The sequence below is a fragment of the Penicillium roqueforti genome (assembly GCF_015533775.1).
Source record: "Penicillium roqueforti strain LCP96 04111 chromosome Unknown scaffold_04, whole genome shotgun sequence".
In the NCBI taxonomy this organism is placed as follows: domain Eukaryota; kingdom Fungi; phylum Ascomycota; class Eurotiomycetes; order Eurotiales; family Aspergillaceae; genus Penicillium; species Penicillium roqueforti.
In genome coordinates, this window is record NW_024067568.1 from 185,739 (window position 1) to 207,236 (window position 21,498).

The 21,498-nt window shown below is 49.1% G+C and overlaps 11 protein-coding genes across 11 annotated transcripts; 4 read left to right on the forward strand and 7 right to left on the reverse strand.

Moving 5' to 3' along the window:
• Positions 1-727: 727 nt before the first annotated feature.
• LCP9604111_2902 (transcriptional repressor TCF25 family protein) lies at positions 728-2,887 on the reverse strand (the record flags this gene model as incomplete). The annotated part of the gene is made up of 1 exon (XM_039070431.1): positions 728-2,887. One exon carries the CDS (start codon positions 2,885-2,887, stop codon positions 728-730), a length of 2,160 nt encoding a protein of 719 aa, XP_038930857.1.
• Positions 2,888-3,160: 273 nt separating this feature from the next.
• Positions 3,161-5,068, forward strand: ptcF (type 2C protein phosphatase ptcF; the record flags this gene model as incomplete). Its single annotated transcript, XM_039070432.1, has 3 exons — positions 3,161-3,825; positions 3,879-4,898; positions 4,957-5,068. 3 exons carry the CDS (start codon positions 3,161-3,163, stop codon positions 5,066-5,068), a joined length of 1,797 nt encoding a protein of 598 aa, XP_038930858.1.
• Positions 5,069-5,705: 637 nt separating this feature from the next.
• LCP9604111_2904 (putative mitochondrial export translocase Oxa2) lies at positions 5,706-6,368 on the reverse strand (the record flags this gene model as incomplete). The annotated part of the gene is made up of 1 exon (XM_039070433.1): positions 5,706-6,368. One exon carries the CDS (start codon positions 6,366-6,368, stop codon positions 5,706-5,708), a length of 663 nt encoding a protein of 220 aa, XP_038930859.1.
• Positions 6,369-6,991: 623 nt separating this feature from the next.
• On the forward strand, positions 6,992-8,766 carry LCP9604111_2905 (alpha-1,2-mannosyltransferase ALG11; the record flags this gene model as incomplete). The annotated part of the gene is made up of 2 exons (XM_039070434.1): positions 6,992-7,377; positions 7,431-8,766. The coding sequence occupies 2 exons, from the start codon at positions 6,992-6,994 to the stop codon at positions 8,764-8,766; spliced, it is 1,722 nt and encodes a 573-aa protein (XP_038930860.1).
• Positions 8,767-9,035: 269 nt separating this feature from the next.
• LCP9604111_2906 (ankyrin repeat-containing protein ANK1) lies at positions 9,036-9,665 on the reverse strand (the record flags this gene model as incomplete). The annotated part of the gene is made up of 3 exons (XM_039070435.1): positions 9,036-9,361; positions 9,422-9,599; positions 9,654-9,665. 3 exons carry the CDS (start codon positions 9,663-9,665, stop codon positions 9,036-9,038), a joined length of 516 nt encoding a protein of 171 aa, XP_038930861.1.
• A 453-nt stretch (positions 9,666-10,118) lies between these two features.
• On the forward strand, positions 10,119-10,672 carry LCP9604111_2907 (DNA-directed RNA polymerase III core subunit RPC11; the record flags this gene model as incomplete). Its single annotated transcript, XM_039070436.1, has 4 exons — positions 10,119-10,128; positions 10,196-10,405; positions 10,489-10,583; positions 10,637-10,672. 4 exons carry the CDS (start codon positions 10,119-10,121, stop codon positions 10,670-10,672), a joined length of 351 nt encoding a protein of 116 aa, XP_038930862.1.
• A 1,123-nt stretch (positions 10,673-11,795) lies between these two features.
• LCP9604111_2908 (translation elongation factor EF-1 alpha) lies at positions 11,796-13,300 on the forward strand (the record flags this gene model as incomplete). The annotated part of the gene is made up of 3 exons (XM_039070437.1): positions 11,796-11,800; positions 11,864-12,132; positions 12,192-13,300. 3 exons carry the CDS (start codon positions 11,796-11,798, stop codon positions 13,298-13,300), a joined length of 1,383 nt encoding a protein of 460 aa, XP_038930863.1.
• Positions 13,301-14,215: 915 nt separating this feature from the next.
• On the reverse strand, positions 14,216-15,395 carry LCP9604111_2909 (MAGE domain-containing protein; the record flags this gene model as incomplete). Its single annotated transcript, XM_039070438.1, has 3 exons — positions 14,216-14,883; positions 14,979-15,321; positions 15,372-15,395. The coding sequence occupies 3 exons, from the start codon at positions 15,393-15,395 to the stop codon at positions 14,216-14,218; spliced, it is 1,035 nt and encodes a 344-aa protein (XP_038930864.1).
• A 410-nt stretch (positions 15,396-15,805) lies between these two features.
• On the reverse strand, positions 15,806-16,400 carry LCP9604111_2910 (putative pathogenesis associated protein Cap20; the record flags this gene model as incomplete). The annotated part of the gene is made up of 2 exons (XM_039070440.1): positions 15,806-16,297; positions 16,350-16,400. The coding sequence occupies 2 exons, from the start codon at positions 16,398-16,400 to the stop codon at positions 15,806-15,808; spliced, it is 543 nt and encodes a 180-aa protein (XP_038930865.1).
• A 2,368-nt stretch (positions 16,401-18,768) lies between these two features.
• LCP9604111_2911 (uncharacterized protein) lies at positions 18,769-19,560 on the reverse strand (the record flags this gene model as incomplete). The annotated part of the gene is made up of 1 exon (XM_039070441.1): positions 18,769-19,560. One exon carries the CDS (start codon positions 19,558-19,560, stop codon positions 18,769-18,771), a length of 792 nt encoding a protein of 263 aa, XP_038930866.1.
• A 1,094-nt stretch (positions 19,561-20,654) lies between these two features.
• Positions 20,655-21,351, reverse strand: LCP9604111_2912 (60S ribosomal protein eL27; the record flags this gene model as incomplete). The annotated part of the gene is made up of 4 exons (XM_039070442.1): positions 20,655-20,662; positions 20,725-21,061; positions 21,232-21,287; positions 21,345-21,351. The coding sequence occupies 4 exons, from the start codon at positions 21,349-21,351 to the stop codon at positions 20,655-20,657; spliced, it is 408 nt and encodes a 135-aa protein (XP_038930867.1).
• Between the last annotated feature and the right edge of the window lie 147 nt (positions 21,352-21,498).

A 21,498-nucleotide genomic window follows, 5' to 3' on the forward strand; every position in this document is an offset into this window, starting at 1 on the left:
TTTTTGCCCTCAGCCTTGCCCTAGGGCAGGCTGCAGCCTATCTCATTACCCCAGACGGCACTCGCTCCCCGGGTAGTACCGAAGATTACAGTTCTTAGATCGCGTACATTAATATACTACCTGCGAGTTATGAAGGGATCTATGGTATCACTGCGGCGGAGTTTGAGAATTGGGTAAGACGAACACTGGTTGAACTTTGTTGAAACATTCACTGAGGCTTCTCTGTCAACCCCAATTTATAACCAAGACTGGATCGGACTGTGAAATGCTCCCTGGTCTGTACTATTGTGTGCAGATCGATTATATCTACGATACAACTACTGTGGGATTTTTTTCAGCGCCAGTAACTGCAAGCTCTACCGCGTCAGTGTCCCTCTCTAGCAGCCCTGCGTCTGTGACTTTGAATTCTACCTCGAGCACCATTTCGTCTTTCTTGACCTCGCTCTCAGCCGCAGCTCCGTCTGTGACCTCGACTTCCTCTCCCTCGAGTCAATGTTCGAATTTAAAATGTGATAGTGAAGTCAAGGGGCAAGAGAATATTTGCAGTCGGTGCTTAAGCAATACAATAAAGTCGAAAAAAATAGTTAACGTGTTGAGTTCAGTGGAATTTCCAACATAGCCCAGGGCCATGCTATAAATGTTACTACAATCTCATTGTTGTACATAGGATCATCCAATTATTTTCTATGTACCCAGACTAACACAGAGTGCTAATCATGAAGCTGAATTATTCTCCTCGCATAATCGCGAGTTCGTCCTCGAGCATGCTGACCGCAAAATCCCCAAGAGAGTCCTTGATAGTGCTGTCTAACAATCGTCGGCGAGCTGTTTCTGTGATTGCCGCCATGGCCTCTAGATAATTCGTCAAAGGTGCATAGTCCACAACTACCTCGCTCCAATTGCCTCTATCGACTCCGTATTGAGAAAGGAAAATACGAAGAGTTTGCAGACCCTCGCGCGTGAGCCACCCTTCAAGGGCCGCCGGATCTCTGAGTGGTGGGCGTGAGTGTGGGATATCGAAGTGCTCTGTATCCTCGTCTTCATCCTCGAAACCAATTGGCTCTTCCTCGTCCGATGGGACATTGGGAGGGCGGGCGTCGTGGTTGATCTGGCCAAGGAGATCCTGCAGCCAATTTTCGCCACCACCAGCAGGGGCTGCATATAATGGTGTAGGTTCAGATTGTTGTTTATAGGCTTCGGATTCATATGGAGGGAGAGGGTCGGAGGATGATAGTCGGCCAGCCACAAAGTGGTTTGGAAGATGGGTTGTCACTTTGGCTATATCGGACAAGACCACATGACGAGCGATGTCCAAAGTGATCTCTGGTGGGTCATTGGGCTCCTCGCCAGAGATAGAATCTGCGACTTCCATAATGAGAGAAATAGCCTCGGGAGTGTTCCAAAGGTCCTTAGCGCGGGCGATGTAGAGTTCGGTAAGCAGCTCATGAGCGCCTGTAGGAGGCATCTTGCCCCATATTTGCTTGGGGACGTGCTGAACATCAAGTTCCTGTGCTAGCCTGCTGAATATCCACGGGTAGCGGGACATGGCAAGATGCAGCTGTCGGCGACATTCTTGGGGCTTATTCAACCGGAGGTACGCCATTACCAGGGAGCATTGAATATTGGGGAGGTTGGCCCAGTCGCGACTGAACCGTGTCTGGGTGCAGAGCTGCACAAATTGTGCATATTCTCTACCTCGGAGCGCGAGGTGGTCGATGAGCAATCTCATGCAGTAAGGATCGCTGTCATCCAGACTGAGCAAGAGCTTGGCCCATTCATAAGCGGTTCTCCATGTGCCCTTCATTGCTAGGTTGGTGATGTACCTCCACCCAACCAGCCAGAGCTCTCGGTTCTCCGCATGCATGAAATCAAGTCTGGCCTCACCTTCCTTGAGGCGATTGGCAAACGAAGAGTGTACTGAGCGTCCGATATTGAATAGGGCTCTTTCCATCAGATCAGCAGACACAGCATGATCGCCTTGGTGTTTGGCAATCTCTGACACTTGGAGAAGCGTAGAAATATGGTAAGGGTTGTATTGGAGGTGCCCGATGAGTCTCTGTGGGTCCATCGATTCAACACAGAGGTCGAACTGCCGTTGTACATCTTGGTAGGCCGTATTGTGCACTATTCGGTAGAGAGTTTCCCCGGAAGGAAGCTTCTCTACAGTCTCCATGCCTAGCCCTCCACTTGGAGCACGAGGCCACTCATCTTTACCCTGCATAAGAACATTGCGTCGCAATGTAACTCCAGCCAGACTTTGACCTCGGCTAGCTGGACTGTATCTTCCCGTCAAGGCTTGAGCAAGGTCGATCATTTGTCGATTGCGATCCCGACGACGGCCCGTTCCATTATCCGTTGGTTGATCAAAGTTTTCCAGAACGACATTTCCAAACAGTCTGCGCATCTCATTCGTCGCATTGAGAAATTTGGGTTCAATGCCGAGCAATTCGCTCGTGGTCTTTGGGAAAGAGGCCTCGGGATTGTGTCTGGTAGATAGACCTGCGCCAACCGACGAATGCCCACCTGTCGATAATTCTTTCAAAGCCCGATCAATTTCGTCCAAGTCTCCTTCATTCGATTTTGAAGGCGGGGAATTGGCCGAATTAGAGGTTTTGGCTGCCTTCTTCTTCTTCTTTTTCTTGTTGCTCTTTTTGAGTTTTATCGGAGTTGGTTCAGGCTCTGGTGTGTGCGTGCGAGGTTCCTCCTCGATATCCTCCTCATCTTCCTCTTCATCCTCATTTTCAGCGTTCAGCAAATCAAAGGCATTGAACTTCGGTTTCGCGGGGCGCGGGGCTTCGTCTTCGCTTGACTCATCTTGCTGATCGGATTCTCGCTGCTGTTCTTGTTCACGCAGCTTCTGCAGTTTTCGGATTGCTCGTGATGACATCCTACACACCGAGGCAAAGCCCTTGGAAGTATGAAATAGAAGCTGCCTGCGAAAGTAAAGAAAGCGAGAAAAGCGCGCCGAAAGAAACCCGCGGGGAATGACGACAGAGACTAATACGGACTAGCTCCCTTTGGATAACATTTACACGTGACTTTCATCTGCGGAGACCCAGCTCCTTGACAAGCTTGAAACCTCTCTACATACATTCTCAAAGCCGTTATTTGCCTTGAAAAGGCACATAAATTTATCAGCTGTCCTATTATCGCTGGACCAATGCGTCGGGCGACTGTTCAGGCCTGCCGTACTGCTCGGCTTGCACCAGTATGGAACATTGCCGCTAAACGGCCGTGCCCTTTGACTTTCAACCACCTGCGAGGTATTCGGCCATATACTGGCAGCAGACGCTCATCACACACTCCAGTAGCTTCTCAATTATCTATGCATCGCCGCAAACTCTCCCTCGCTGTTATCTCGACCGTCGTTGCCTCTGGGGCATGGTATACTTATCAGGGCGACACCGTTAAATCGGCAGCGACCCAGATCCGGGATTTCGCATCGAGTGCCCTCAACTCCGCCTACGCAGAAGGACCGGCTGAGACCACACGGCGTGCATTGCTGGTCAGCGGCGATCAATTTTACACCACGACGCTCTCCAAAGACCAACCTCTCGCCAAGCATACAGACGATTCAGACCGCCAAGTCCTCGAGATGTTGACTCCCGAGCAAGCGACCCAGAAGCTTCGTAAGAACGAGGAGTCATATTTGGTCAATCGGGGCAAGGGTGTTGTTCGTTACGATGTTGTTCAGGTTCCCAGCAACTCCCCCATTGAGGACGACCATGCGGAGAAGATAGTGGAGATCCCAGCATCCGTGGCTGCTGTCAGCAACGGCGAGCCAAGCAGTGACTGGATGTTCTGGGGTGTTTTCGACGGTCACTCGTACGCTAGCTCAAGGTTGAATACTTATGATATAGATACTAACTATAAGTCAGGGGCTGGACCACATCTGCGAAATTGCGCAATGTCTTGATCTCATATGTGGCCCGTGAATTGAACACAACTTACAAGGCTGCTTCTGCTGATCCATCTCTCCTCGTGCCAACATCCGAGGCTATCGATGCTGCCATCAAGAAAGGCTTCGTCCGCCTCGACAATGACATCGTACATGAGAGTTTCAAGGAAGTCATGAAATCTAAATCGCGACGGGTCGCCGCCGAGCTCCTTGCTCCTGCTCTCTCAGGATCATGTGCTCTTCTCAGTTTCTATGACTCCCAGTCCAAAGACCTCAGGGTTGCTGTTACCGGAGACTCTCGAGCAGTTCTGGGCCGTCGCGGCCCTAGCGGGAAATGGACCGCTACTGCTCTTTCCGAGGACCAGACTGGTGGTACCCCATCTGAAATCAAACGTTTGCGCGAGGAGCACCCCGGCGAACCATATGTCACGAAGAATGGCCGAATCCTGGGCCAGCTCGAACCCAGCCGTGCATTCGGTGACGCTTTCTATAAGTGGAGCCGGGATGTCCAAGATACGATAAAAGCGAAGTTCTTTGGGCGCACTCCTCATCCAATGCTGAAGACGCCCCCCTATGTCACTGCCGAGCCTATCATTACTACCACCAAAATCGATCCTTCCAAGGGCGACTTTGTCGTCATGGCTACCGATGGTCTGTGGGAGATGCTGAGCAATGAAGAAGTTGTCGGCCTGGTTGGTCAATGGGTTGAGCAGCAACAATCTGCTGCTGCAAGCACGGGCAGCAAGGCTTGGTTACAGAGCTGGTTCAGGTTCGATAGTCAGAAGACACTGCCCGTAGAAGCTGCATCCGACGCATCGAGCGAGGGCCAGCGGCGTCCCATCCGTCAGCAGCAATATGATATCTCTGGCGCGGCTACTCGATTTGTTGTTGAGGACAAGAACGCAGCAACGCATCTTGTGCGAAATGCAATGGGCGGAAAGGACAAGGATATGGTGTGTGCGTTGCTAACGCTACCCAGTCCTTACTCTCGCCGATACCGGTAAGGATATCTATTCTTTTGAAGTTTATTTTTTGAGCATTTGGCTAACATTTCTTAGTGACGATGTTACTGTCGAGGTCATCTTCTTTGGTCAGGGCCCTGATTCGCGTACTGTGGAAGTCAACCAGGAAGCGAGTGCCTCGGAACAGCCTCCCAAGTCAAAGCTTTAGGCATTATTTTGTCTTGTTTTATTTGTGACATTTCCAAAGCATTTTGAAGGGTGGCTCTTATACGTCTTGCAATTTCCTAGAGAATACATAGTTTTGTCAATTTTACGAATTATTTGCAATCTCTAGATTATTTATATAAAGTCGGCTGTGTATTTGATGCCTTGGACCGCATAAGCCCAATATGTATCCTAGTCCTAGCTATATTGTATTATTGTAGCTAATTGTTATTTTTCTACCTATAACATAGCGAAAGAAAATTATATGAGATTACCGAAGTCGTACGTCGGTAAGAACAGAGGCCGCATACGCGGCCGACTATTATTATGAGAAGTAAAAGGTATTGTACATGCTCGAAAACAGGTGGGCAAGGAGAATTATGCACAAATGAACCTCGAAACCAGTCGACGAACTATGTGCATCCTAGAGCAGGGGCGGTTTATGAATGTCGACGCGCAACCCCAAGCGGTGTCCTGTTGCGACCCGAATGTGGCCTCCATCTTAATAAAACTCTGGAATTCATTTAGATCAGCGCGTGGGTAGCTCGCGACCCTGTAATGGTGCATCGCTGAACGAACCATCATCGATTCAAGGTAAAGAACCCATGTCATTCCAAATGATTCGATTCTCGCAATTGATATCAGCGCAAGTTTTTCAACTGGAAAGGATCATTATCGCCCGGCCTCTCGAAAACAATGGCTTGCTTTTTGTATACGCCAATCTCTACCGGTGAAAACACCTTATTGTCAAGTACCCAGGTTTGCAGCGTGGCAAAATTGGTACTGGTGATCCAGTAGAGCATAAGTGCAGTTGGTAACTCTTGAACAAAGCTCGCAAATCCAATATAGCATGTCAAGACTATGACAAAGGACCGCAAACCGGTGAAAGAGAGCTGCTTGTACATCTCGTTCTTTGGGAGGAACGAAATCGTCTTCCAAGGCTTGACTTTCCATCCCAGCAGAACGTTCCCCAATATCGACGCAGTCAGACAAAATGGCAGCACGCCTGTGGGGTCACCGGCCAGCAAGTCCGGGAACCAGAGGGCACCCTCGTTCGCAAGAGTGGGCTCGATGGTTAAATGCAAAGATTGGGCTGCGGAGGCAGGGTCTTGCGACTCGATGAACGACGATAGCCAGGCAATGATACCACGATTGTTACCGCTCATCCCACGCAGACTGTCCATAAGCGCAATAAAGACAGGTATCTGCAGGAAGGCGATTGCTTTGTGCTTTCCGGATACTCCCCAACGCTTATGAAGCTCAGCTGTTCGTTTCCTTATATTGCCATATAATTCTTTACCCATTTGAGAACGTGTTACATCGTTGCGAGGCACATTGGAAAGCTCTCTGTTCCTTTTGTCTGCATATCTCCTCGCCCAAGCGCTTATAATTGGCGATATTTTCTTTTCGCGATGGCGATGGAGTCGAGTGTATAACATGATAGGCAACCCGACAAATGTACGAACAAGTACAGCCGTTAACGGAATCGAGGCAGCCCATGGTAGACATGAAACAGAATGGACGCCGTGAATAAATGCGGTAGAGCCGTCAAGTGCAAGGTCGACGATGGATGAGGTTGGTCTTGTTGGGTGGAAGTGTCGAACTTGCGAGCGAGGCAATTGTATAGCTCGCCGCATTAGGTGCAGAGCCTGTGATGAGCAGAGGGCATGCATCACTGCTAGCGGGGTGAGAGATGAAATAAAAATAAAATAAAAAATGGCTAAAAAAAGGTGAGGCTATAAGAATTGCGGACCGGCAATCGGATATTTGGAGATCATCATGTGACACGTGATTACTTCATTGGCCCGATCAAGTTGTTGACAGCAAGAGAGGGGGAGCATTATCTGACTTGTTCTCTAGTTTGACCTCAAATTCTCTTACTATGTGTGATTTCTGATGAGGTCTCTTTAAATATTGCCTTTTCACCATGGCCCTCTTATCAAACGTCATTCTGGCCATTCTGGTCCTCACCGCCACGGCTATCCTGCTTCCGAAGCTAACAGGCGTTCTCCTCGGTCTAGTGTTTCGGGGAGTGGGCTGGCTGATATGGCGACGAACGCGGTCTCGCCGTGAGTATGTGATCGCGCGGGCGCGATCTGAAGAGGAGGAGTTACGCGCCTCACGGCCGAAGGGTTCAACAACTTCAGTATCGCGGAACGGTGGCGAAGATGAGGACTGGGAGAAGGTGGATAGCTCAGGCCCAGGCGGGGTACAGACTACAACTGGTAGTGAAAGCAGTGGTGGTACTGGTGAGGAAAGCAACCAGAGTCCAGAGGACTGGGATGGGATTATTGGGTTCTTCCACCCATTCTGGTATGGCATTCTCTACACACGCCAAAACACACAACGCTGACCAGGTGCTACAGCAATGCCGGCGGAGGTGGCGAACGAGTTCTATGGGAAGCAATACGTGCAACACAGAAACGCTGGCCGAAGGCAATCTGTGCTATCTACACGGGTGACCATGAAGTCAATAAAGCCACGATGCTGGAGAAGGTGGAGAACAGGTTCAACATTCACCTACATGCTCCGACCGTGGTGCTTCTATACTTGACGACCCGCAAGTATGTTGTCAGTAGCTCATATCCTTACATGACGCTGCTTGGACAATCGCTGGGGTCACTGGTTGTTGCCTACGATGCCTTTACGCTGCTTGTACCGGATGTTTTTGTTGACACCATGGGCTATGCATTCACACTCGCTCTGTGCAAATGGCTTTTCCCGACAGTGCCTGTTGGCGCTTACGTTCATTACCCTACCATATCAACCGACATGCTCGCCTCTCTCGACGACAAGAGCGGGGTGCAAGGGATCAACTCCGGTGCAGGGAAAGGGTGGAAAGGGAAAGTCAAGCGTCGATACTGGGAGATATTTGCCAAGCTATATGGCTGGGTCGGTCGACAGATCGATGTAGTTATGTGCAACTCATCCTGGACGGCAGCACACATTCGCAAGCTCTGGGGCACCGGCAAGAAAACCAGCAATAGCAGCGGCGATGGGACAGCGTCATCGCCGGCGGTGGTGTTCCCCCCAACAGCAGTCACCGAACTGGAATCAAATATCGCCGTTGACGCGGAGAGCGAGAAAACTCGCCAGCCCGTTCTACTTTACATCGCCCAATTCCGGCCAGAGAAGAATCACCCGCTAGTATTGCGCTCCTTTGCGCGATTCTTACAGGAACGAACAAACAACCCAGCATATGAAGGCCAACCCCCTCCACATCTTGTGCTCATTGGGTCGGTGCGCCATTCCAGCCCTGATGAAACCCACATCTACAACCTGCGCCTTCTAGCGCATGAACTTCGCATCCGCGACCATACTACATTCTTGTGCGACGCCAGCTGGCCTGTCATGCTGTCACATCTTCGTACCGCCTCAGTTGGTGTCAATGCCATGTGGAACGAGCATTTCGGTATTTGTGTCGTCGAGTACCAAGCCGCCGGTCTCATCTGCGTGACACACGACTCGGGCGGTCCACGTGAAGACATTGTCGTTGATTTGGGTGATGGTGCAACTGGATTCCGAGCTGAAACAGAAGAGCAGTTTGCTGCTTCTTTCGAGGCCGCCCTTGCTCTTCCGGAGGCAGAGAAACTTGCCATGCGGCAGCGGGCCCGTCGCTCAGCTCAACGGTTTACCGAAGAAGAGTTCTCCCGCAAGTGGCTGGATCAAGTAGAAAAGCTTGTTAAGGCATCGAAAGTTTAGCTTTGTGATATCCCCCTCGAAAATAGACGAATGGCATTTCCATTTACTTTAGTAGTTCGCTGAAACAAGAAGTCAATTCTATGACAACAACCCTTAAGGACTGTACTTAATTCATAATAATCGTAAAATAGAAATAGAAGATGCGGTCAAGTCTAAGACTCGTGTATAAAAACAGACATCGCGACTAGAGAATCTCAAGTCTTCTAACCAGAAACAGATAATGTCTGCAATACAACTGATGACAATGCGAACACCCTGAACTTGCCCCTTTAATCGCTATCACTGGCCGCACCATCCGAGTCAGTCCCATTCCCGGTATTTTGAATACCTTCAGCCATGATATACTCGGTTTGCTGAAGGATCTTCTTAATCTCGTTATTGTTGAAGACCAGCTGAGCAGGTTTCTGACCATGCTTATTCCGCACCCGAGGGTCACAGCCAGCCTCACACATCATCTTGATCATAGCCTCGCCGAGTTCTGCGTCTTTATCGTTGGCGTACCGCACTGCGATGTGCAACGGCGTGTCATTGTCCAGCCGGGTCAACGGGTCGCATTCGAAGTATTGGATGTCAAATAGTGCGTCCATGGTATCATCTGACCAAAAAAAGGAGTTAGCTTGCATGAAAGATATGAAGTGGCGAGGTAAACACGTACAGCTGCCGTATTGGGCACAGATGTGCAATGCGTGGTTTCCCATAGAGTCTGTCAACTCGTTGAAGAATTGTGCCACTTGCTCATTTGTCTTGTCTTCCATATCGTTCAGCACTTGCTCAATTAGGTGGGGTTGGTCCCGGCGGCAGGCCTCCACGACCAGCTCGCGGGGTGATGCGCCCTAAATCATAGCGGCATTAGCGTTGACAGTGAGCAAAGATTACGTAGTATTCACCTCGTCAGCCATTTTTGTATACGGGTCCACAGAGTCCGGAATACCCGAGAGTGAAGTCGGTAGTACAGAAATTGGTGCTCAGCTGTTATGGGGCGCGTGGAGCTAGTTGTAACAATAATCCGGCGTTTTGTATGGGTATATTGCTGACCAGAATGAATCTTCCACGGGGAAACGAAGTGGAATATGTATGTACAAGCTGGATTGCCGGTTAAAAAAGCATTCAAATTCCTGGTAAATACTACAGGTTGTCGGAGTTGTTCCCCATTCCACACGCGGGCCGCCCCGGATATATAATCGTCCGAATCCGGTCCGGATTTAGCCGCGCGCCTATATCTCTCATTATCGACGGCGATACCTGCACCTGACGGGAACTACATTGTATAGCTGCTGAGAACCTACCTTTCTCCTGGTCTAGCTGTCTGGCTCTTTCTTAGCCTTACCCACCGTATCCGCCAGATCACCAAGATGCTCGTCTGTATGTGCTATCTCCTAGTTCACGCTGTCCAGCGACAGCCAGAACAGAAACTGATTCCTCTCCCTAGTCTGTCCCAACTGCAGCAATGCGCTCACTATTTCTAAAGCGGAATCGAGCACAAGATTCCCAGCGGGTGTGAACCGCTTTGAATGCCGCGTCTGCCCCTACGAGGCACCGCTAGAGAAGAACTATTTCGAGAAGAAAGACATGAAACAAAAGGAAGTGGACGACGTATTTGGTGGCAAGGAAGAGTTTGCCAATGCTGACAGTGTTGGCAGTAAGTTATCTCTGCTATCTTCTCTCAGAAGTGACATGTCCGTCGAGTATACAGGGCTGACATACTCTTTTTTTTCCTTATAGCTCAATGCCCCGCTGAAAGCTGCAACGGGGAACGTGCGTACTTCTTCCAACTGCAGATTCGCAGTGCAGATGAACCGATGACTACATTCTTGAAGGTATGTCTCCCTCCTTACATCCAACGTGAGGTACCCGTGTCTGACAGCTCCAGTGCACGTCGTGTGGTGCTCGGTGGAGAGAAAATTAGAGTTGGGCGACAAGGCTGGGAACAAGTCACATCTTTCATTTTTGGATTTTACTACAGCGAGGTGCAACTGGCGCATTTACCAGGTGTTTATTGGGGCATATATGACTCAAAACTATCATGTTGATACAAAAGATACCCAAATTGATCAACACTGAACATTACTATTTTGCGATCAGCGGACTCAAAATTTAACTTTTTATGCATTTTTATTTTGTACCATAACTTATTGTAGCTTTGGCTTTTTCTGTGCTTCGCCACTATAAAAATATTACCGACTTAGTACGGATGTAGAGCCCGACATTGGTTCTGCCTGGGATTTGCTACAGAGAAATCGGATCACCAGACGCCAAAAAACAAATAAAATTCTATGCATGACATTGTTGGTGGGATTATTTGGCGGTGAGCATGTTGCCCCTCACCTGCGGGGTTCTGAAAACACAAAGAGAGAAAAAAAGAGAAAAGAATGGAACGAGTCATCCAATATCGCCACAGGAATTCGTACGGTGCCAGAGAAAGCGGGAAATAGGTACAGTAAACAATGCAACCTAGAAGGTTCTCACCCAACCACTCTGCGTTGCTGCCCAGTTCAGGCGTTTAGAGCCACAGAGTGGGCTGGGACGGAGCCGAAGAAAAAAAAAAGTTTTCACACCGAGTGGAGTGCCGTGGCAGGAGAAAACCAGAGAAAGGGAGGGTGTTTCAAGCGCAGGGTAGACAGTACATGGTTCAGTATGGGAGAGTCCGTATTAGGGCAGGTACATGTACCTCAACCCACCAACCCACTTTGCAAAATCTGCGTACACGGGTAAGGGCTAGAACCAATCACAAGCCCTAACCAAAAGAGGGCTTGGCCCCACCTGCTGACTCGCCTCGCTCGCTTGCCCCTCCATATAAGGATTTCCCCTCCTCCCCTCTCCCACAGATTTTTCTTCTTCCTCTCGTCTGCTACAGTGAGTTTTTCCTGCCCCCCTACTGCTTTTAAGCCGTCTCGCTCCCTCTTCCAACTACTCTTACTGATTACTTTTGCTCAGTACCTCTACGCGTTCTGCCGTAGTCTCTGAGCAAGTTTTTCCACAGATTTTTTCTAGTATCTTACAAAGAACTACAAAAAGTTCCAACCGTCATCATGGGGTATGTGACCATCACTCACTCGTTTCATTCTCATCAGAACAGACACTGACTCAGTCCCAACAGTAAGGAAGAGCGCAACCACATCAACATTGTCGTTATCGGCCACGTCGATTCCGGCAAGTCTACCACCACTGGTCACATGATCTACAAGTGTGGTGGTATTGACCAGCGTACCATCGAGAAGTTCGAGAAGGAGGCTGCTGAGCTCGGAAAGGGTTCCTTCAAGTACGCCTGGGTTCTTGACAAACTCAAGGCTGAGCGTGAGCGTGGTATCACCATCGATATCGCTCTCTGGAAGTTCCAGACCGCCAAGTACGAGGTCACCGTCATCGGTAAGAGACACTGTCCCATCCATTCAGTCAGTTGCACACATTCTAATACATTCTTACAGATGCCCCCGGTCACCGTGATTTCATCAAGAACATGATCACTGGTACCTCCCAGGCCGATTGCGCTATTCTCATCATCGCCTCCGGCACTGGTGAGTTCGAGGCTGGTATCTCCAAGGATGGCCAGACCCGTGAGCACGCTCTGCTCGCTTTCACCCTCGGTGTCAAGCAGCTCATCGTTGCCCTCAACAAGATGGACACCTGCAAGTGGTCCGAGGAGCGTTACAACGAGATTGTCAAGGAGACCTCCAACTTCATCAAGAAGGTCGGCTACAACCCCAAGTCCGTTCCCTTCGTCCCCATCTCCGGCTTCAACGGCGACAACATGCTCGAGCCCTCCACCAACTGCCCCTGGTACAAGGGTTGGGAGAAGGAGACCAAGGCTGGCAAGTCCACCGGAAAGACCCTCATCGAGGCCATCGATGCCATCGAGAACCCCGTCCGTCCCTCCAACAAGCCCCTCCGTCTTCCCCTCCAGGATGTGTACAAGATCTCCGGTATTGGCACAGTTCCCGTCGGTCGTGTCGAGACTGGTATCATCACTCCCGGCATGATCGTCACCTTCGCCCCCGCCAACGTCACCACTGAAGTCAAGTCCGTTGAGATGCACCACCAGCAGCTCAAGCAGGGTAACCCCGGTGACAACGTTGGTTTCAACGTCAAGAACGTCTCCGTCAAGGAGGTTCGCCGTGGTAACGTCGCTTCCGACTCCAAGAACGACCCCGCTGCCGCCTGTGACTCCTTCAACGCTCAGGTCATTGTCCTGAACCACCCCGGTCAGGTCGGCGCTGGATACGCCCCAGTCCTCGATTGCCACACTGCCCACATTGCTTGCAAGTTCGCTGAGCTCCTCGAGAAGATCGATCGCCGTACCGGTAAGGCCACCGAGACCTCCCCCAAGTTCATCAAGTCCGGTGATGCCGCTATCGTCAAGATGGTTCCCTCCAAGCCCATGTGTGTTGAGGCCTTCACCGACTACCCCCCTCTCGGTCGTTTCGCCGTCCGTGACATGCGCCAGACCGTTGCCGTCGGTGTCATCAAGTCCGTCGAGAAGAACGCCGGTGGTGCTGGCAAGGTCACCAAGGCCGCTGCCAAGGCTGGCAAGAAATAAATTATTCTCGGATGATGCTCATTATGCCGTGATGATTTTTTCTTTTCAAAAACAATTACTGGATCGAGGTAGATTTGCTGTGTAGTAGAAATGACTACCACATTTTTATGACAAATTCTTTTCCTTGTAGACTTGTAATATTATTAAAGTAGCTGCCGTTAGACGTTGTATATTTTTGTCTCAGCCTATAGATCGCGGGATGGCCTGAAGCTAATCTTGGCGTGACGCCTGATTGACAGTACACCTATAGACCATGTACCTTCTGTCAAGACTGTATAATATTTGCTTCAATCCCTCTCTTTCTTTCTGCTATACCGATAACATTAACTATCAGACTTGAACTTCTTATTCCAATCTTTTGTAACCCGATTGAATGAGAGGGCATCACGATCCTATGATCCTCAAATCGGCTTCATATCAAGCGATATCAAGTAAGGAATAGCACCATGTTCAATCTGGGGCCCAAATACATATCAGTTCCATCCTAGTTCGATGTAAAAGCCCGTTCTAGACTTATTTCTGTAGGATCGACCCCGATCGATCGCCACGAGACATGGAAACATATATATTTTGTCATTTGTGTACATCTCATAGTTCATGTGTATGCGTATATAGTCTAACGGAGAGAAGCTCCTACCAATGAATACCGATTTATATCATGATCATTAAAGTGTTACCATCCAAAATCTGTAAATCATACTATAATCATATAGCCAAGTTCTCCCTCGATGAGTACATGATGCTCTCTAGTATCAGGTGTGAAGATGAAGAATATGCTCGAAGAAAGAATTTGCCTACACATAGTAATGACCTTCAAAAATTAAAAACACAAATATTCTTGGGTATCAAGTTGCAGATACCTACATGTAGTATGTATCCAATGTTATCACGGCGTGCCAATCGTAGACATATCAATCACTCTTCCTCATACTCTTCCTCATCAGAATCCTCCTCTTCCTGAGCAGGAGCACGCCTCGAAGACCGTCTAGGCCCAGAGCTTCGCGGCGTCTCACGTTCCTCCCCGTCCCCGTTCACATCGCTCGCATCATCCGCCCCATTAGCTTGTATGGTCGCCGGCTCAATCCCAAGACTCCTCCCGAGCTTCCCCTCAAAGTCTTCCAGGTCCTCCCTCTGGAATTCAGTCAAGTTCTCGTGGGGACCCCTGTTTTTCCCATACACAGTTCGCACAAGACCCGCCACACCACTAGTCCCAACCTCAACTTTACCCCGAGGACCAAGAATATACTCAATCACCTCCTCGCCGCCATCCATCTCCCGCGTCTTGATAATGTATCCCTCCTTGCATAGCCGCTGCAGTAGTTTATCCGTGCGGTCGACCGGCGTAGCAATCTCGGCGTTTGTGCGCGTCAGGTACCGGTCAAGTTTCTGCTCAGCCAGCGAACCGCCGTTCAGCAGAATCACCGCAATAATGAAACTGTACAGGCCGGTGTATGTGCTTTCGGTGTAGAGGGAGGGTGCCTTGGTCGGGATGAGGATATCGGGGGAACGATATGCGAGCGGCAGTGTGCTAGTAACGATCCAGGACTTGTTACCCGAAGAAGGCTTTTCAATTTTCTGCGCGGCTGTAGTACAGGAATGCCATGCCATGTCAGTAGTGAATACTCAGAAATAGCATGAGTCTGCAACAAAGAAAAGCAAGACATGGAATCCAACTCACCCCGTCGCTGGCTGATGGTGACCTTCTCTCGCGCCGGTAACTCGCTCATCTCCATACCAAAGCGCTGTCTCATTTCCCGCTGCGCCTGGTCGAAAACTAGCTTGAATTGTCGCGAGCCGTGCTCGCCCAGCACCTTGGCGCTGATATCGTTGCGCCGGATCGGGAGCCGCGAATACTCGCTGGCTAGGGCGAGCCGCACCAACTTCTTGACCATTGCGTCGGTGCTGGTCGGTGCGCTCGGTTCGTCATCGTCGCTGGATGCTGCGGGCGATGAGGCGGGTTCTTCGGTTTGTCTTCTGCGACGAGCGCTTGGGGTTACCTCGGTCTCGGGTGCTTCGTTGGTCTAGGGAAGGCGGTTAGTTGGTGGATAAACCAAGGGTTGTGTTTGCATACGCGTCTTTTGCGATTCGATGACATTTTGATTATGTAGGTGTGATAAATTGCAGGTGGGTTTGGAGAGACGCGACGCGATAGACTGATTTTACCCCATTGGGGTTGGTCTGTGCGTAGCCCTTATCGATGGTTCTTTGTTTCAGCAGATGGGCTTCGATGTCAGTTTCTTTATTTTAGGTTCCTTCGAGGATTGTATTTGGTAATTTACTGAAGAAAGACATCATTTTCGACGTCTACGTATATGGAGAGTTATATGACGAAATCCAATGAATTAGCGTCGAGGTATAATTACGTCGATACTGGGAACGTGAACTAAATACAACGTGGGCAAGGCAACACAGAGCAGCGATGAGGTATTATGTTCTCTAAAAGAAAAGGAAAAAAAAAAAACAAACAAAGAAAACGAACGCTCCAAAGGTCAAAGAGATCTAAAATCAGTGGTTGTACTTTTCATTGACAACCTCCTTCGTCTCCTCCTTCTTACTCTGGAGGAAAGTGCTAACCCAAGCCAGGGATTCCTGCGACAGAACCAAGCTGGTAGTAACAACCGCCTTGCCCGAAGCAAAGACACCATCACCACCACACTTTTTGTACTCCGAGCCATACACATCGAAGACATGGTGCTTGACATCGCCGGCGACGCGGACAGGCAGCGAGGCACTGTTGTAGATGGAACCGCGCAGCTTCTGGGTGTCCTCCTTGAAGATCGGGAAGCGGGTATCGATCTTGGTCAGACCCTTGTCACCGAGGGAGTCGGCGCGGGCTATGTAGGGAGCGACATAGCTGTATGGGGTGGAGAAGTAGGGTAGAACGGGTTTGGCGAGACGGGTGTAGCCCTGGTCAGCGAATTCGAGGGACTTGGCTCCGTAGGGATTGCCCTTGTAGTAGGAGATAGAGTCGGAGATGATGGGATAAGAAGTCAGATGCTAGATTGGAGATGTTAGGATCATTCTCGTTAGGCTGTAGTGGGGTACATACGTCAAGGAACTGAGAGTAGTGCTTCTCGCCGTTGACGACCGGTTCACCCATTTTTACTTCTGCGTGGGGCATAAAGATTGTAAGTTGAGAAGGATATAGTATAAGAATACAGAAGAGAAGAGAGAGGGAGAGAGGGAGAGGAATAAATTGGGTTGTATAGAGGAAAAAAAGGGTTTTCACATGTGATTGCGCTGTCATTATGCAATGGGTCCTACCGCAATCGCATCATTTGCCATACATCGTATTCTCGGGTTAATTCAGTCCTCTACTTGGGATTATTCTTCTTCTTTGCTATGTTCTTTTGCTATATTCTTTTTTCCATCTTTTTTACGAAGACAAGGGTTCAATGGCCGATTCTAAGTGATCCCACGCCAATCCATTGACTTTGGACATGCACTGAAACCGTCCGAGCAATTGCATGGCTAATTATAGTTGACGTATCCCAAATATACTTGTTTCGATTGCCAAAATCCTGAAAAATCCCAATCGATGGATTCTTGATAAGGTGCTTTCGCATGTGATTGCGGGTCTGTGAAAGGTGGTTCCACTTGGGTGTCTATCAATGATCTGTTCTATCTCTCTTCCACGGTCAATTCCTACCTTCCCAGGTGCTTCCCAGGGTTTGATATTCCCCAGAATTTATCCATTGAACTCAAATGAGGGGAGACCTCGCAAGATAAACCTTGTTTTCGTCCGTTCCACCGTTTTTCGTTGGACGAGACTGCTTATCTGCATAAGAAAACCGCCTAGACGGTGACAGATGGCCGCAGATCGGGGCTAGTTTGCCAGCATATGGCTGATGCTTCGGCTTCTAAGTTATATGAGTCTAGCCCACCTGCACGTACATTGGTGATGCTAGTCATGTCCCCACCTATTGGCCTGACCGTCGGCCCCTCGAACCGCTTCTACTCTCGGGAATACGTAACAGCCTCCGGTCCAAATGTACTCCGTAGGGGGAGTAAGATTGCGCAAGGTCCTAGCCGGATTGGAGATCGTTCTGCCGACCCCGGGCATGGGACGGGCGAAGTGATTCGCAGGGTCATCCGAATCTCGGCGCTTGATGTGACTCTATGGAACGGTTGCGTTCGATAGGCATACACTACTATGGCCATACTATATTTATTGGTCCAGGCGGTTTATCTGAGCGATAGAAGGTACCTTGGCACTTCGTACATATTACCTGGTGTTCCCAATGCGGCTAACGGAATGCGGAATGTTATGTATTCGGTACGACTATCAGGGTAAGCCGAGAAGGTGGCCAGGCTTTCCATTGTGGTCGGCACATGAAAAACTGATGTCGACACAGATAGTTATGCCATGGACATCGAAATTCTAAGCCGGAGAGGCGATGTTTTTTTTTTGCCCCCCCTCCTTTTTTTTCTTCTTTTCTTCTTTCTCTTTTGCTCGGGACTACGCCGATCGACTAGCAACCCACTCGATTACGATTAAGCTACTGTGCAGATCCCTGTATACCGTGGGTCTTGACCAGCAACGGTTGTCTTGACATCTACAAAGTACAAACTCTGCCCTTTCTGTTCACGTACCCTTTACCCAGAATACCGCCCAAAAAAATACATCTTATCATTGCTTTTGGAGCCTTTGGAATATTGTGTAGTCGAAAATCCCCATTTAAACTGTGGCAAAGCACGCCACTCCCCTACTTCTCATGTACAATTGGGTCTAAAATGGAGTGGCGATTGGCATGAAGATGCTTACATATGGACATCTAGCGTCGCGGAGGCCCGTGATCCGTTGTTAGCGAATGTATCAATTTCACATGTCAAACTGAGGCGTCGTTTAGCGTTGGCGCTCTCGATGTCAAGGATTCAATTGTGTTGCCTTGTAAATCAATTGGTCGACTGAGGTGATTATCACATGAAATCAGGCGAACACGGCTTATTTTTTCAGGCGTTTTATCTGTCAAATATTCTCGAAGCGCTTTGCCCTTGGCTTGGCAGTTGTTGTTGCATTACTACGTCAACATGTGTGCCAAGGGAATCAGCTGTCGGACATGATGCCGCGCATGAGGGGATGTATTTTGTGGTCGCTTTGTTGTGTACGGACTAGACTCCACCTGAAAGGAACTCCGGGTTTCACATATTCTTGGTATCGTATGATTTACTATGTTGTACTATGTTGGAGTCAATCGGCTATTGCACCCGACAGCTATGCACTCTCATGCAGGCTCTCATTCTATATTCCCACCCTCATGATAGTATCAGTGTATATCAGTATTTACTTTGGTCAACCTTTACTCCTTGAAATGTATGGTATTTTTGAGAAATACTAGCGTAGCAGACTGTATGTGAATTATATTCGTGGTGGGGGAAAATATCAGAAATATATATGTAGTACTCCATATACTAGGCCGGAAAAAAAAGGAGACCTGGTCAATACCTACCAGGTACTCCATACTATGTTAAAGAAACTGATCATCTCGCATGCGTTGCGGCAAGTCCTTACTAGCTGAGGTAGAGCGTGATCGGCTGCGACTAGGTGAAGGGATACTATCTCGCTGCGCTTTAGAGAGGCATCTGCAATCTAATGGAGCGGGATCATTGCGCGCACGATTCCAGCGAAGATACGAAACATCATCACGACTGACAACTCCAGGGTGGTCATTTGATAGAGACATATTCCAAGGATGGACAGAATCCTCCCCGGCAGGAGTGTGCAAGGGTGCTTTAAGAACAACCTCAAAGGGACCAACGGCGAGCGAGTCTTGCTGGAGAATCAACTTCCAAAGATGCCAAAAGCTGGTATCAATCATGTGTTGGCCCGTATTTGCACTGAGCCGCCAATAACACGGGAATTTGTTAGTCTTGATTCTCACCTCTGCAACCTGGAAGGGCGGGAGCGGAACCTCGTGGAGGAATCTCTCAGGTAGATCGGCTATGCCCATGAACTCGCTCTGGATCTGTATCCACTGCTCCTGGTATTGTTCTTCGAAAAACTCCGTCCACTGTGGGTTTACGCCGCTGTCAGCTAACCCCGCGGACATCTCCCAGATGAAATATTCGGCGTTGACCCACTTGTCAATACTGAACGATGTTTTCAGAAGGGAAGTAGTGTCGCGGCACACGTTACAGTGCATCAGGATATGAGGCGTGGCCCGCACGGCTACCATGGGCATGTTGTAGTGTCGATGGACCTCGTTGTCCAACCATTTCTCCCTAGCGTGCTCGCGGATGGGTTTGAGAGGAATGGCCATGGTTAGAACTAGATGACTGGCGATCTATTGACTTGCAGCTTGGTATGGACCCTACTAGGTGTTCGAGTACTTGATTGAAATAAGAGATCAGTGGTCTATATAAATACTATGTCTGGATTGAATGAAATATCCTATTCTGGGCCCGTGGAGACTAAGATAAAAGAAGACAATGAAGATAAAAGAATGCGTTTCTCTTATTCGAAGATTGAACCGAAAATATCGTTCAAAGACCATTGTCCCCTTGTTTACTGTTTACTAGAGATCAAAATGGTTCAGTTGTTCACTGGAACTTGGAATCAAAGCGACTCTTTGTTTGGAATAGATGAAAATACTCGAGCGCTGTCAAAACTGAAATGCCAGTGGGTACCAGCACAAGCATGCATGCTATATGCTAGAAATAAGTTCAAGATTGAATCCTGCTAGTGTTGAATACTCAAGCGCTGATGCCCATATCGCTGAGGTATGATATGTCTTGGCGGGGGTGGGGTTCACATGTGGTATGCATATAGACTGTGGAGGAAGACAATCTATAATTGTATCCGCGAGCATGGACATGAGGACCTAGACCTTTGGGGGCTTCCTCGACATCCTCGTCGTGATCGGGAATCTAGAGTCTTCTTTGGAACTAGACGAGAGGCCTATGTAAGTAATTGCTTTTCGAAAACTACGATTGCACGTTACGGATAGACATGGTTACATCGATCGTAGCAATGAAACCATGAGATTGAATGCCCTGAGACAAACCACATAGCTACAGGGTCATCCAGGCGTGGGAATGATCTGTGTTAGGAGGACAGACCAAAATCCTTCCCGGCCTATGCGAAAGAGGAAGATGTCGACCAGTTTTCAGGTAATAGACAACATTGATTTTGAAATAATTGTTCATTTTCCATTTCATTCAGACGGACACCAGGTATGGAAGTGGCGCCCCCGTTAAAACTGGAGTTCATCGATACATTCACGAATCTGTTTCCAGCTATGGCGTATGTTTTCCCATCCCATGCTCGCAGGGACCGAATGTTCTCGATGGCTTTTCGACCTCGCCTTCACCTAGACCAGTGCGCTCAAAACGACAAAACGCCCAAGGAAACCGTTTAGAAACCTGTTTCGGAGAATTAGTGCAAGTTCCAATATGCATATATGTATATCCCGGGCCAAACATACGCAGGGCAGTGAAGAACCAACGGTTCTTTCCGCTGGTGTAACGGTCCTCAAGAGCCTTCTTGATGGTCTTCTTGGCGTCCTCGCGCTGGGAGACCTCCTTGAAGGTGTCGTTGGTGATGGTACCCTTAAGACCCTCAAGCTCGAGAGTGTAACGGGTGGGCATCAAGTGGTTGTAGTTGATGACCTTGATGAAAGGCTTGATGCGGCTGCGGCGGTCGACAAGCTTCTTGCCCATACCACGGGTCACCTTGAGGGGGTAACGCTCGATACCGGCAACAATGGCGTAGGAGAAGGGGTGCGACTTGGAGCCAGCATCAACGGGCTGGACAATGACGACCTATAAACTCGAACAAAAATGCCTGATTAGCACTCCGAATTTTTTTTCTTGTCGCGCAGTTCCTCCATAGTGCATTGTGCTCTTTCAAATCTCGAGTCTTTCGCTTGCAGGTCGTTCGCCTCTTTCTATTCTCGTGCTCAATTTCGGGGAGGATCAGGATCTTGTCGTACCTTCTTACCGGCGTAGCGGCCACGGGTGATGATGGCCACACGGCCCACTTTCATGACTGTAACATATCTGTCAGCATATAAATCGTAAGGGGAATCGAATGGTGAAGACGTACACTTCATTTTGTGAAGGTCCCGGGGGCGGCGAGGATGGCTGGTTGTCGAGATACGGAACGGTCAAGATCAAAGTATTCGTTTTTGCGGATGTGAGGTAGAGGGTTTCAGGGCACAGTAGCGATTTGTGTGTTGTGGATTGATTGGTTGACTTAC